The sequence below is a fragment of the Lissotriton helveticus genome, chromosome 4_1 (assembly GCF_964261635.1).
Source record: "Lissotriton helveticus chromosome 4_1, aLisHel1.1, whole genome shotgun sequence".
In the NCBI taxonomy this organism is placed as follows: domain Eukaryota; kingdom Metazoa; phylum Chordata; class Amphibia; order Caudata; family Salamandridae; genus Lissotriton; species Lissotriton helveticus.
Genome location: NC_136063.1, coordinates 1,877,408,396 through 1,877,422,232, shown reverse-complemented (window position 1 = coordinate 1,877,422,232; position 13,837 = coordinate 1,877,408,396). Strand labels below are relative to the sequence as shown.

At 46.1% G+C, this 13,837-nt stretch overlaps 1 protein-coding gene across 4 annotated transcripts in view; it reads left to right on the top strand.

The window, feature by feature from the left end:
- Positions 1 to 13,837, top strand: part of IL13RA2 (interleukin 13 receptor subunit alpha 2) — a 774,005-nt gene that overhangs the window by 698,297 nt on the left and 61,871 nt on the right. For all 4 annotated transcript variants that reach the window (XM_078688528.1, XM_078688529.1, XM_078688531.1 and 1 more), the window contains one exon: positions 5,506 to 5,653. In XM_078688528.1, the coding sequence (XP_078544654.1) occupies positions 5,506 to 5,653 (148 nt within the window). The remainder of the gene's footprint in view (positions 1 to 5,505; positions 5,654 to 13,837) is intronic.

Genomic DNA, 13,837 nt, shown 5'->3' with positions numbered 1-13,837 from the left:
CAATAGGCCTACTAACGTTTTATTAGATCCATTTAGGGGTATTAATGCACAAGCCCAACTGTTTAAGCAGTCTACTTGCTCTCCCATGCAGGTACAGGCGATGTTCTTGGTTAATGTCCCTAAAATTGCCTTTAGCAGTAGATATGAGAATGATGAATTTAAAAAAAGTAAAATCATACATTGGTTACGTCACGTTAGGGGCTGCCGTTCGCTGATACGGGAAGATATAATAAGAGCACGGAGATGCACGTCCAACAGTAAGTCTATGGACTGCATCGAACTTACCCTGACATGGCAGAAAATTGTTGGCATTAGAGTATAGGTCCTGCCACCCGGATTCTTCCTCCATCCAGATTAGGCGCTTTCCAACAATCGGTGCAGCAAGGGCTTATGATAATGTGAAATCATTGCCCACACCTAGAGGGTCCTTACTTGAGGCGGTTGATTGACTATGTCATGACTCACAGGTCCGGCAGGGATTAGAACCCACTCTAACCACTAACATCCAAAATGCCCCTAGCATTACTCAATCATGTACCGTCCCTGAACAATCTCAAACCTGGATAACACCTAGTAAACACAGTAGCCATCCTAATTGTAAAGCGAGGGATCATGGGGCTGCAGCAATTGCCATTACCTCTGTCCCACCTACTGTTCTACCCCCTTGGCCCATCAAACCCCGTCGTGTAATGGAATTCTAACTTCCCAGCTTAAATTCCTTTCTTAGAACGTGGCAGGTCTCCAAAACATAATGTTTCTACAGGATTGGAATGATTTGATCGAGAAACAACACATCTGTATATTCCAAGACACATGGAGCCTAGTTCTACTATACAAGTCTGCTTATGGTTTGGGCTAAGATTGACAGGGGTTGTAAAATCAATGAACACCAATGTGGGAGCCCGGATATTATGTGGCTCTCGATCAAGGGTAGTAGAGGAGGTGAAACTCTTGAGTTGTTCAATGTCTATATAAGGGGGACCCCAGGGGGCAAAGCATCAAATATTGTCATGTTACTGGAACAGGAGTTATCCAATTGTCCACCAGTTTCTTATGTCATGACCGCTGAGGATTTTAATTGTACCTTTGAACCATTAAGCTTTGAAGATCTGCTGGGGGCAGAGCAATATGACGCCAAGTGGGGTGTCCCATTGCTAAATACACCCCAATTAAGAAATGGTCCCAGGTAGCAATACAGATTTGTGCACTCACTTTAGAAATTGGATTAAGGGCTGTAATTGGCAGAACCCCCGCTGATGCTGCAGGGGCCAACACATACAACAGAGTGTCTTGTCCTTTTTGAATTGACTATATATTAGTTGACATTAGACTTTGGTGAACAATATTAGATATGGAAGGTGTTCCTTCAACTGACAGTGACCATAACACTTTAAGTCTGGTTATGGAATCCACCTGGGCTCTCTCTTCTCCCCCAATCCAGGGCACAGGATTCCTTTAGACGACAAAAGAAGTGGTTCCTTCAAATTGCAGAAGGTACCTTAAATCGCCAAGAGTTGCTGCACAAGAATCTGAAATGGTTGTGATTAGGCACTCTCTTAGTGAAAATACACTCAAGCTGCGGGGTGCCTTTAACGAAAGGGATGGTTGGTCAAAGATCCAGACTTCTATGAAAGAATGATAGCCCAGTTGGGGTCCTTTTTCACCATAGCGAATCATCTTGGTAAACCAGGCTTATGCCGTAAAAATCGCCGGACTTTGTTTAATGGGGATTGTAGACAGAAGAAAAAGGCTTTGATTTTAGCAATAAAAAAGCAGGAACTGTCCATTAATCAGAGATTCTAGAAAGGCATACAAAACTGCTATCATCCATGCAAAGCTTGAGTGGGATGAGACACACTGGCAAAACCTAAAGGATGCAAATGTAACCAGAGACTACAATCGTTTTTGGAACATGGTTAGGCGTTCAGGTAATAAAGACCCTGATTTAATTTCTAATCACATCACAAATCCGGATTGGTTTAATCACTTTGGGAAACTTTATTCTGGGTCTAATCCAAGTCGGGTTAGCTAACCACCTAAATACTAGTCCCGTTTTGGATGCTACTGACCCTTTTTCCCCAGAAGAAGTAGAGGCGGCCATAAAGAAAATAGTCCCAGCAAAAGCTTCGGGTCCAGATGGCCTCCCGGGAGATCTTTTTCTTGCAGAACCCCCCAATTGGGCAAATTATATTATGTTTTCAATAATTCTATCGCAAAGGGTAGTGCAGTACCTGATTCTTGGAAAGGTGCATAGGTGGTACCTGTTTTCAAAAAAGGTGCAAGGGATGACCCTGCCAACTACCACCCAATTCGTTTGATTGATGCTATGCAGAAAGTAGTTGGCAGGGTACTGTTACAGAGAATTACCCACTGGGTGGATGATAAGAATATCCTCTCCCAGAACCAAGCTGGCTTTAGGTATCGGAACAGGGACATTGGACTAAGCTTTTAGACTGATTTTAATCTACTGGGAGGTCGTTCTTATTGGCAAGGGTTGTCTTTATTCGGCCTTTATTGACCTAAAGACTGCCTTTGACCTAGTGCCCCGGGAGCGGATGTGGCACCTACTAGATGAGATAGGGATCCCAGTGAGGGTTCTGAATCTGTTGAATCACCTTCACGAGGGCAATTATGCCCAAGTAAGGTGGGGGGCCCACAACCAGAAGACAGATAGGATCCCTGTAAACAGAGGAGTACGCCAGAGTTGTGTAATGGCGCCCACCCCGTTCACTCTTTATATGAAAGGGGTGGTCAGCTTTATCCAAGAATTTCCATCTGTTGCCCTTTCCCTGACAGGGTTCCTACTCTGGTCTTCGTGGATGACACTCTCCTTATGTCTAAGACTCCGGCTGGACTCCAAACGCTCCTAGACAGATTCCATCTTTTATGTGTGTCTAGGGGGTTGATTGCTAACACCTCCAAAACCAAGCTCATGGTGTTTAACCCCTATCGGCCATATAGAGGTAATTTTATTCTAGATCGAACCCGCTTAGAGCGAGTCACAATGTTTGATTATTTAGGCATCCGGCTCGCTGAGAAAATGCAGTGGTGCTACCACATCGACAAAATGCTACTGAACCACAAGTGTGCCGCTTGAGCATTAGCTAGAGAACATCACTCTTCGCAGAGCAGACCTTTGGCTCCCGCTCTTACGATCTATGCAGCCAAAGCAGTTAGTTCAGCCCTTTATGGCGCCAAATTATGGGGATTTGACAATGTAGATGGAATTATCAGAACTGAATATAAATTCTTAAGAGATCTAGTGATGCTCCCCAGCAAGGTTACACTAAAACCCTGATGAGGCAGGCGCTCTTTTAAAGACATTGCTAGGCTGCGGCCCTTGCTATTTTGGGTCTGCCTGCCACGGACCCCTGAGCTTGCCAGCTACACCTCTGCGCTCACAGAACTGATGGCCCTAGATGGCAACCAAATATCAGTTGGTTGCGTAATCTAAACAAAATTATTTTTGCGCTTGGCCTCAAGGAGTCTTGGGATAACCAAACCCCACCTAGCAAGGCTGAGCTCAAAAAGCGTTATTAGGCTTGGGTATATGCCCAAGAGCTTAGCAATTGGAGATTAGAAAGACTCACCGAAGAATTTTACCTTCCCAAGCAGCGCATACTTTTAGAACCTTATTTAGATTTTATCCAGACGCCGCGAGAGAGGGCACTTTATATTCAGTTTAGGGTAGGCTCACTCCCGGTACGAGAGCTAACTGTAAAGTGGAGCGCTCCACATCAGACAACAGCGGACGGACCCTGCTGTAAGGCACTAACTGAAAGTGTGGCCTATCTCATGTTTGCTTGTCCCGCTTATAAGAAGGCTAGAACAAGATGACTCAAACCAGTTTGTAGCCAATTGGATACCCATGCCTTGCACATTTTGAAATTGGACACAAGGACCATCTTTGCCTGTGGCGTGGCCAAGTACCTTGGCCGTGCTTGGATAGTAAGATTTAAATCCCAAAGTGTGACACTTTAATGAACTATCAAGTCCTTGTATTTTTATTATTCTGTGGCCAATCGGTCTGTTTATTTTTATTGCACTATCACGTTATATACCATTATGCATTCTAGACGGAATTGAATTAATTTTATTGTTGTTCCAAGTCTTCATTTATAAATAGTTTGCCCCTACAATCTTTTGGAAATATGAATTCATTGTTTTTACTGATCGCATATTATCTTTTAATTGTTGCTTATCTGATAACTCATATTTGTATTGATGATTGTATGTATGTTATTGCTTTTAAGATACCTGTTATCGAATAAAGCTATCTTTGAACTTTTTTGTATGCCTCACTATGGATGCTTTAAGTGTGACAGGTGTGCTCAGTTGTGGGTCCCGTTCTCAGTGTGTCACAGGAGCCAAGCTACAGTCAAATAAGAAGCCCGACTCAGAGTGAAACCAGTCTAGAGTTGCTTGTGTTCCGGTACAGACTGGACTTGGAATGGCTGTTCGGCCTACACTGTTTCTATGGGAGCAGGGCTAAGACTGATCTGCCTATAGGTGGGTTCAATCTGAGGTAGCGTAATGTGCAAAATAAAATTGGAGTGGGATGTGGCCCTTAGTAATAACCAGTGGCTGAGAGTAATTTGTGCATTACATCCATTACTTTTTTGTATACTACACTATGACTCCCTAAGTACAACAGGTATGACCAGACATGGGTCCCTTGCTTACTTTGCCACTGGATGCAAGGTACATTCATCTGAAGACCCCTAATCAGGGCGATACTTGTCTTGGGTTGCTTGTGTCCTGTTTCAGAGAATATCTGGCCAAGCAGTTTCACTTTGGGTAACTGTGCAAAACCACAGGAGCAGTCTCAAAGCATTTGGGGGGCCAAATACCAAACTTTTTATCCTTGTGATTTGCTATGACTTGCAATGCAGACTATCCAATTTGCGGAGTCCTATGGGTACTCACAATTTATTTATAAATATAGTCCACTGTTGTATCCTGGAAGAAGAAATAACTCCCCGTTATGCTAGAAAAGCATTCCTACCTCCAGGGCTTTGTCAAAGAAAACCCTGCTTTTTCCGAAAATTGCATGGAAGGCAAGTCACTCAACCTACCTTCTGCATACTAGTCCATTCATCCGAGAATTTGAAGGAATTAAGCTGCATAACTGAGTAAAATATGGAAAGGCCCCGAAACGAATTACCTGGCTTTGACTCTTTGGAATAATAATTTAATAATTAGCCCTATTCACCCAAGCGAAGCTATTTTGTGCAGGTCAGAAAAATTCCTATCATAGCTAAAATGATGCTCGAAGGAAAGATGCTAAAACCCAGTGCAGGTAGGTGTAGCTGCACGTGGACGTCATAAAAAGGGAAGACATTATTGCTTCTGTTGCGGTGTCTTATCCAGCCACAAACTGTGTTCTACCAAAAAATGTAAAACTGCAAGTCAAAGTAAGGCGTTGTGGGTAGACTTTATCATAATAAAAATATACACTCTCCCGCGCCGAGTTTAATTGTTTTATTTTAACTTTTTATTTTTTAGGCTTTGCCAGTAGAAAGAGAAACAACATACACAACCTACAAACTTAACCACAACCTTTCACTGTGTGCTCGAGTGAGAGGAAAAGTGCATATGTTCTGTGCTGACGACGGATTTTGGAGTGAATGGAGCCCTAGCAGGTGCCTGCAAGGTATGCAGAACTTTCATGTATTTATTTTTACGGTTTTGAAGCTGTTCTTGGGGTATATATTTTGTGCAACAATAATGACGATTACTATGCCTTTTTAAACATGATTTTTCATATATAGGTTGAATTAGCATAATTGTAATTGAAACTTAGGCCCAGATGTCCGACCATTTTTTGCGGTTGCAAAAGAGAAATCAACTCGTATGCGACCACCTAAAATGGTGGTGGTATGAACAAACGCTATTTTAGGACTCACTGTCTCGTAAAATAGCGTTTGTGACTGGCTATTAGGAAGGGGCGTGCCAAGGGAGTCCCTTCCTAATAGCAACTCTAACATCAATGTACTATTGTTTTGTGACTGCATTTGTAGTCGCAAAACACTCACAGTGTACCACCTAGTTCGAGTAGATGGTAAACCATTCGCAAACGGAAAGGGGTCCCCTGGGAAACCCTTCCCCTTTGTGATTGGGTGCGAAAATATTTTTTAAGAGCAGACAGTAGTCCCAGGGACCACTGCCTGCCCTTAAAAAATGTACATTTCTTTTTTAAATGCATCCTGTTTTCCTTTAAGGAAAAACGGCTGCATTAAAAAAAAACTGCTTTATTGAAAAGTCAGTCACAGACATGGTGATCTGCTGACCCCAGCACGCCACCATCCCTGTGAGTGCTAACCATACTCAATGGGGTCGCAAATTGCGCTTGCCTCATGAATATTGGGGAGGCATGCAATTTGCGACGCAATTGGGAATCGCAAACAGTGTATGAGACACTGTTGTACATTCAGTTTAGCGAGTCACAAATTGCGAGTTGCAATCTTGCCCAATTTGCAACTTGCTAAACTGAATGGTCGTACATCTGGCCCTAAGTTCCTATATTGTTTAGAATTGTGTCTATTAATGTGCTTTAGTTATGCTACATTTTCCAAGCAAAACACAATTTTAGACACCATGGATGCCATCTATGTCACTCACTCCTGTTCCCCATAGCTAGAGCCCCACGCACATTCTCTCCTCACAGGCGCCACAGAGCACAGTCAAGCTGAAATGTAATAGTTTATTTCCACAGTATGATCATGTTGCTTTCAAAGAAGTTTACTGTGTTCCCCATGACATGTAATGTTTGTCAAGGTTCTTCTGCTGTGATTGCTAGACTATTCATTTCGTGAAAGTTTAATTGCTTCATCTATCATATTTGTTGAAACACCTCCAAATGACATTAGCATTAATAGTGTTGAATAGTTTTATTTTCTATTTTTAAGAATTGGGATGGTGCAGTTGAGAAAGTGGGTTATTGGTTGAGGTGGGGGGGGTAAAACCCTACTTAAGCAGTACCCACAATTCTTGTCAGGGTGAAAAATGAGCAAACCCCAACTTACCTGTGCTTAACCCTCTGGCGGCATAGCACAAAAGCAGCCCAGCTTCACCTAGAGGCAATGTGTACAGTATTTATGCAGCACACAAACAAGAAATAAGGTCAAAGCACAACACAAGAAAAATCTCACACCAATTTAGAAAAATAGATTAAAATTGAATACATTATTTGACATCAAAATGACAAAAATCCAATCAGTAGAACTGGAAATATACAATTTTAAGGTGCTTAGAAGCAAAAAGCGCCAACCGTGGTTATCTGGTGATAATGGACCGGGTACAAGTCACACGATCAGGCCGGATACAAGATTGAGTTCTGTCCACTGACAAAGTACCTTGTGGCCTAGGCATCAGGATGATGAGTCTCTGTGTCGAGCTGCACGTGCTGGAGTCGAGGAGTCATTGACAAGGAGCTGCAATGCGAAGTCTGGTATTGAGATGCGTAGAACAGCCTCAAACTAGATTATGCCAGTGACAGGAGCTAGTAATGGGAGGCTCTGTGTCCTCGTCGAGGAAGCTGTTGACAGGAGCTTGTGAGGACTTGAGCTGTGCTGCTTCAGCACTGAGGACAAGATGCATTGTGCTGAGCCAAGGCCGGCTTCGAGCTACGTTATCAAAGAAGTAACTGGGGCTTGTACACCTTGTGCTGTGAAGAGTCTGCACCTAGAACAAGATGTGCCGTGCTGGGTCGATGCCAGCAGTGAGTGGAGTCAAGATCTGAGGATTTGCTTCGATGTTGAAGAAGCCTGCTATTTCCCTTTTGTTTTGAACTGGGGGCCAGCCAACTGACCCGTGGAGATTTCCTGGAGTTCTGGGTTCAACCAGACAGGCTGGTTTAAGCAGTCCAGCTCACATCAACAGAAGGAGTCCTAGTGTAGCAATAGCAGGCCTTGGGCAGCAAAGCAGTCCTTAGTCAGCAAAGCAGAATGTAGGTAGCAAGGCAGTCTTCACAGCTGGGCAGTCCTTCTTCCTGACAGAGTCCACAGGTCCAGAAGTGATCAGAGTCAGGTTTGGAGATCCACTATGTATAGCTGCTGCCCTCTTTGAAGAGAGAGAAGCGTCTAGAGTCTACCCCCTATAGAAGCATATGGAATTTCCTGCCTCTCTGCCCTGGCTTGGTCTTTGTGATGTGCAAGTGTGGTAGGTGCCAACTCCTCCCTATCATCCCGACACAGCTGGCCTGTCCTGACAACACCTATTACTGAATTTGTCTCACTGTCTGGGAGTAATATACAAAGACCAACTGCCAGCTACACCTAGTCATATGACCCAGGATACAGACTGCAGGCACTAAATGGTTAAGATAAAAAAAGTGAACTTTCTAAAATTAGCATTGTCAGAATTGTGACTTAAAATTCAACTTTATCATTAAACAGGGTTAAATTACAATTCTTTAAAAACCGAACTTGAATTTCTAACCTGCTCCTAATTGGACGTTATCATTTATTAAATGCAGTAAGGTAACCTAATGTTTTCCTATGGGAGAAGTAATCCTTGCAGCAGTTAAAAACAAATATAATCGTTTTTTACTGCCAGGACATGAACAAGTTAAAAGTACATGTACAACCTTTTCAAAACACAGCACCCTGTCCCATAAGCTGTTTAGGACCTACCCAGGGGTGACTTACATGTATTAAAAAGTTAGAAATAGGCCTGGTAAAATCTTTTGCTTTCTCGCCCTAAGTGCACCAGGTATGCCCAGATGTGGGTCGTGGGCTCACTGTACCACTGGAATCAAGCTATCCTGGCTGAAGAGGGGTGAAACCCCAAAACTGGTCCTAGGATGCTTGTTTCTGGTCCAGGCAGGATCTGGCTTGGCAGTTCGGGCTGGACTGTTCCCATGATGCACAGGATCAAGACTGATTTGCATATGGTCAGGTCTAAACTGGGCTTAGCATGGTGAGCAAAAGAATGAAGGATTTATCCCAGATCTCTTGACAGGGGGTGACTGTTTTGATTTGTTCTGCATTCCATCCATCAATTGTGTGTCTTTTGCTTTCTCGCCCTAAGTACACCTGGTATGCCCAGACGTGGGTCCTGGCCTCACTGTGCCACTGGAATCAAGCTACCCTGGCTGAAGAGGGGGGAAACCCTGAAACCGGTCCTAGAATGCTTGCTTCTGGTCCAGGGAGGACCTGGCTTGGCAGTTCTGGCTGGACTGTTCCCATGAGGCACAGGATCAAGACTGATTTGCATATGGCCAGGTCTAAACTGGGATGGCATGGAGAGCAAAAGAATGATGGATTTAACCCAGATATCTTGACTGGGGTGAATGTTTTGATTTGTTCTGCATTCCGTCCATCAATTGTGTGTCGTTTGCTTTCTCGCCCTAGTAAGTGGGATTTAAATTAAAGACCATGGGTGAAGGTTGTACCACTTTACTAGGGGTTTCCAAGTTTAATAAATGTGCCAATTGATTGTAAGACAGTTTCAGCATGTGTAAAGGAGATAGTGTAAGCACTTTAGCACTAGTTAGTAGTCCTAAAGCCAATAAAAACAAATTCAGCAAAAACAGGAGTAAGACAAAATGTATGGGGGAAGACTACCCTATGGCGGACAGATCTAACAGTGTTTATTTGTGCTGATTTGCTAAAAAAATTATTCTGTTGCTCACACCACAATCACCACAATGTTTCAATGTTTTGTCATCATACTAATTTTCTATGCTACAATGTTATATCAATCAATCAATCAGGAACATTTATAGAGCGCACTACTCACTGGCGAGGGTCTCAAGGCGCTGGGGGGGGGGGAGTGCCGCTACTGCTCGAAAAGCCAGGTCTTGAGTTGCTTCCTGAAGGAGAGATGGTCCTGGGTCAGTCATAGGTGGGTGGGCAGGGAGTTCCACATCTTGGCCGCCAGGTAGGTGAAAGATCTTCCTCCGGTGGTGGTTCTGCGGATCCGTGGGATGGTGGCGAGGGCGAGGCTGGCGGAGCAGAGCAGGCGGGAAGGTGTGTAGAACGTGAGGCGGTTGTTGAGGTATTCGGGGCCCATGTCGTTCACCTCCTTCCTGCCAACCGAAAAGAAGTCCCAAACTGGGAGGTTAATTTTCTGATGCTGCTGGTGCCACTTGCAATGTCGGTTGAACTGGTAGGTGGGCATGACGTTTGACTCTCTTGTGTACCTACTTCTACTGATGTGGTTGTGGTGGATGTAGGTCACTGACGGAACTTTGTAAATATGACAACTGGAGGTTGTTTTGGTGGTATCTGTGCCACATCCCTCACAGCAGTTTGGAATGGGGTAATGTCTGTCTCCACTGGGGCGGGGCTAATGTCCATGATGACTGGCTCGTCATCATCCTCCTCTTCTAAATCTACCTCCATAACTCCAATGCTTTCCGGAACCTTCCTTTTCCCTAGCTATGTCTTGTGGTGTGTCTCCCTCTCACACTGAGGTGGGATCCAAGTGTCATCTAGATCATCAGAAGGGGGGCTTGCAGATGAAGGTAATGACTCATTGCGAGAAGCGGTCGCTCCCCACGCTCCCTGCCGACTTCTACAGCGCTTGCTCTCCCTGATTGGCAGAAAAAGGAATCTTGGTGCCTGGTATCGTAGCGCTTGGCCACATTGCTCTGCTGTGCATTTTCGTAGCGCTTTTAACATCGCATACTCTGCTCGCATTTTAAATGAATTATTGGAGCGCTCACACTGTATATGCTTTTCAAATTGAATATCATTGCCTGATTGTGCCGGTGCCACTGGACATAGCGTCACGCTTCTTTGTGCCCCAATCTTCGCCCATTTTCTGTTTCAGTTTGAGTTACGCTGCCATCTTGTTTGTTTAGCCTCGCAGTCAGACTCTCAGCCCCGCACCCACCTCCCAGCTGCTCCTCCCACGCGCCGCCCCCCCACTATCCACTTATGACAGTCACGCTTATGCGCAGCGTCCACGCTCAGCGGTCGCGCCCCATGCGCGCCGAAGGTGCGCCAAAGTTAAGCCCGTCTGCGCCCGTCCACGCCTGGACCGCGCCCAGCACCAGACCCCTTGGCCCCCGCATACCGCACTCCTCCCGCATCACGTATGACGCCTCCACCCTCCTTGCCCTCAACCCCGGACGCACACCACAATGCTACAAAGCTGTCCCAGGTCGTACCCATGGTCCCTTCGCCTGCCACTCCTGCAAGTTTGCCTCCATCAAGATCCACACCAAATCCACTATCTCCAAACACAGCTCCGACTCTAACCACCTGAAGTGCATCCTGCTGAACACCCGCTCAGTCCACAGACACGCTACTGAACTCTGGGACCTACTCAACACTGCTTCACCAGACGTCGCCTTCCTCACAGAAACCTGGATGAACGCATCATCAGCACCCGACATCGCCATAGCCATCCCGGACAATTACAAGATCACCCGAAAAGACCGCACCAATCAAACAGGAGGAGGCATCGCCATCGTCCATAAGAACACCATCAAAATCACGACCAGCTTCGACGATAACCTTGCAACCGCCGAACACCTCCACTTCCAGATCCACACCGACGCTAGGACCACAATTAGAGGCACCCTCATCTACAGGCCCCCAGGAACCCGTAAACAATTCAGCGAAGACATCACTGACTTCATCAGCCCACATGCCCTCGCCTCCGAGAACTACATTCTACTAGGAGACCTCAACTTCCACCTGGAAAAGTTAAACGACAGCAACACCACCACCCTCCTTGACAACCTGGCCAATCTCGGACTCAAACAACTTGTTGACACCCACACCCATGTAGCCGGACATACACTCGACCCAATCTTCACTTCCAGCAAAAACATTTCCTTCGATCACACCACAGCTCTCCATTGGACGGACCACAGTTGCGTTCACTTCAGCTACAAAACAACCCCAACCCACAACCCCCCACAACCGATTCCTCAAAGAAACTGGAACAAAATCACCACCGACCAACTCCTCACATCGCTCAACTAAAACCCACCCGCCCTCTCATCGGACCCAAACCAAGCCGCCACCGAACTCAAACAATGGATCACTCACAGCACTGATGAACTAGCATCCTTGAAAAACCTTCACACCAAACAGGACAGCAAAAAGGCCCCCTGGTTCAACGATGACCTTAAGAAATCCAAGAAGTTATGCCGTACTCTCGAGAAAACATGGAGAAAAAACCCAACCACCGACAACATGACCACCTTCAAGGCAGCCACCCGCAAACACCACCAACTGATTCGAGCCACCAAGAAATCAGCATTCAAAAATCGACTCGACAACAACGCCCATAACAGAAAGGAACTATTCAACATAGTCAAAGAATTCACCAACCCCACCGCAGCCTCAAACGACATCACTCCCTCTCAAGACCTCTGCGATTCGTTATCCTCCTTCTTCTACAACAAAATTGCCGACATACACAACAGCTTCGAGAACACCTCCAACGAACAATCCTCCCCACCCCCCTCTGAACCTAAACCGCCCTCTAACAACCTCAGCACCTGGAACCCAATCACCACTGAAGACACCATACGCCTAATGAACTCCATCCTCTCTGGCTCACCAATCGACCCCTGTCCCCACCACATCTTCAACAAAGCAGACTCCATCATCGAACCCCATCTCCGTGAGATCATCAACTGCTCCTTCAACTCTGCTACCTTCCCAGAAAGCTGGAAACACGCCGAAGTCAGCGCCCTCCTGAAGAAACCCACAGCGGACCCCTCCGAACGTAAAAACTACCGCCCCATATCCCTCCTCCCATTCCCTGCCAAAGTCATTGAGAAAGCCGTCAATAGCCAGCTCGCCGCCTTCCTTAAATCCAACAACTCCCTCGATCCCTCACAGTCCGGCTTTTGAGCCAAACACAGCACCGAGACCGCCCTCATAGCAGCTACAGACGACATCCGAACACTGCTGGACAACGGAGAAACAGTAGCCCTCATCCTACTCGACCTCTCCGCCGCCTTTGACACAGTCTGTCACAATACTCTCATTCAACGCCTCAGCAACATCGGTATACAAGGAAAAGCCCTGGACTGGGTCATCTCGTTCCTAACTGGGAGAACTCAGAGAGTCCGACTTCCCCCATTCAAATCAGAAGCCACCGAAGTCATCTGCGGTGTACCACAAGGATCATCACTCAGTCCCACCCTCTTCAATGTTTACATGAGTCCACTCGCATCCATCGCGCGTCAACACAACCTTAACATCATCTCCTACGCTGACGACACCCAGCTGATCCTTTCCCTCACCAAAGACCCTATCACCGCCAAAACCAATCTTCACGAAGGCATGAAAGAAGTAGCCGAATGGATGAAAAACAGTCACCTAAAACTCAACTCAGACAAAACGGAGGTGCTCATCCTAGGATCATCCCCCTCTGCCTGCGACGACTCATGGTGGCCTTCGGCTCTGGGCTCTGCACCCATACCCACAGACCACGTACGTAACCTTGGCTTCATCCTAGACTCCTCACTCTCGATGACCAGACAAGTCAACGCCGTCTCATCCTCCTGCTTCAACATACTTCGTATGCTCAAAAAAATCTTCCGTTGGATCCCCTCCGAGACAAGAAAAACTGTCACCCACGCTCGTCACGAGTCGACTGGACTACGGAAACTCCCTATACGCCGGAATCACAGCCAAATTACAGAAAAAACTCCAACGCATCCAAAACGCATCAGCAAGACTCATTTTGGACATCCCTCGACAAGATCGCATTACCGGCTACCCGAAAGACCTCCACTGGCTCCCCGTCAACAAGAGAATTACGTTCCGTCTCCTCACCCACGCACACAAGGCCCTCTACAAACTAGGACCCGAATGCCTCAACATCCGACTGTCCTTCTACACTCCCCCCCGCCAACTAAGGTCCG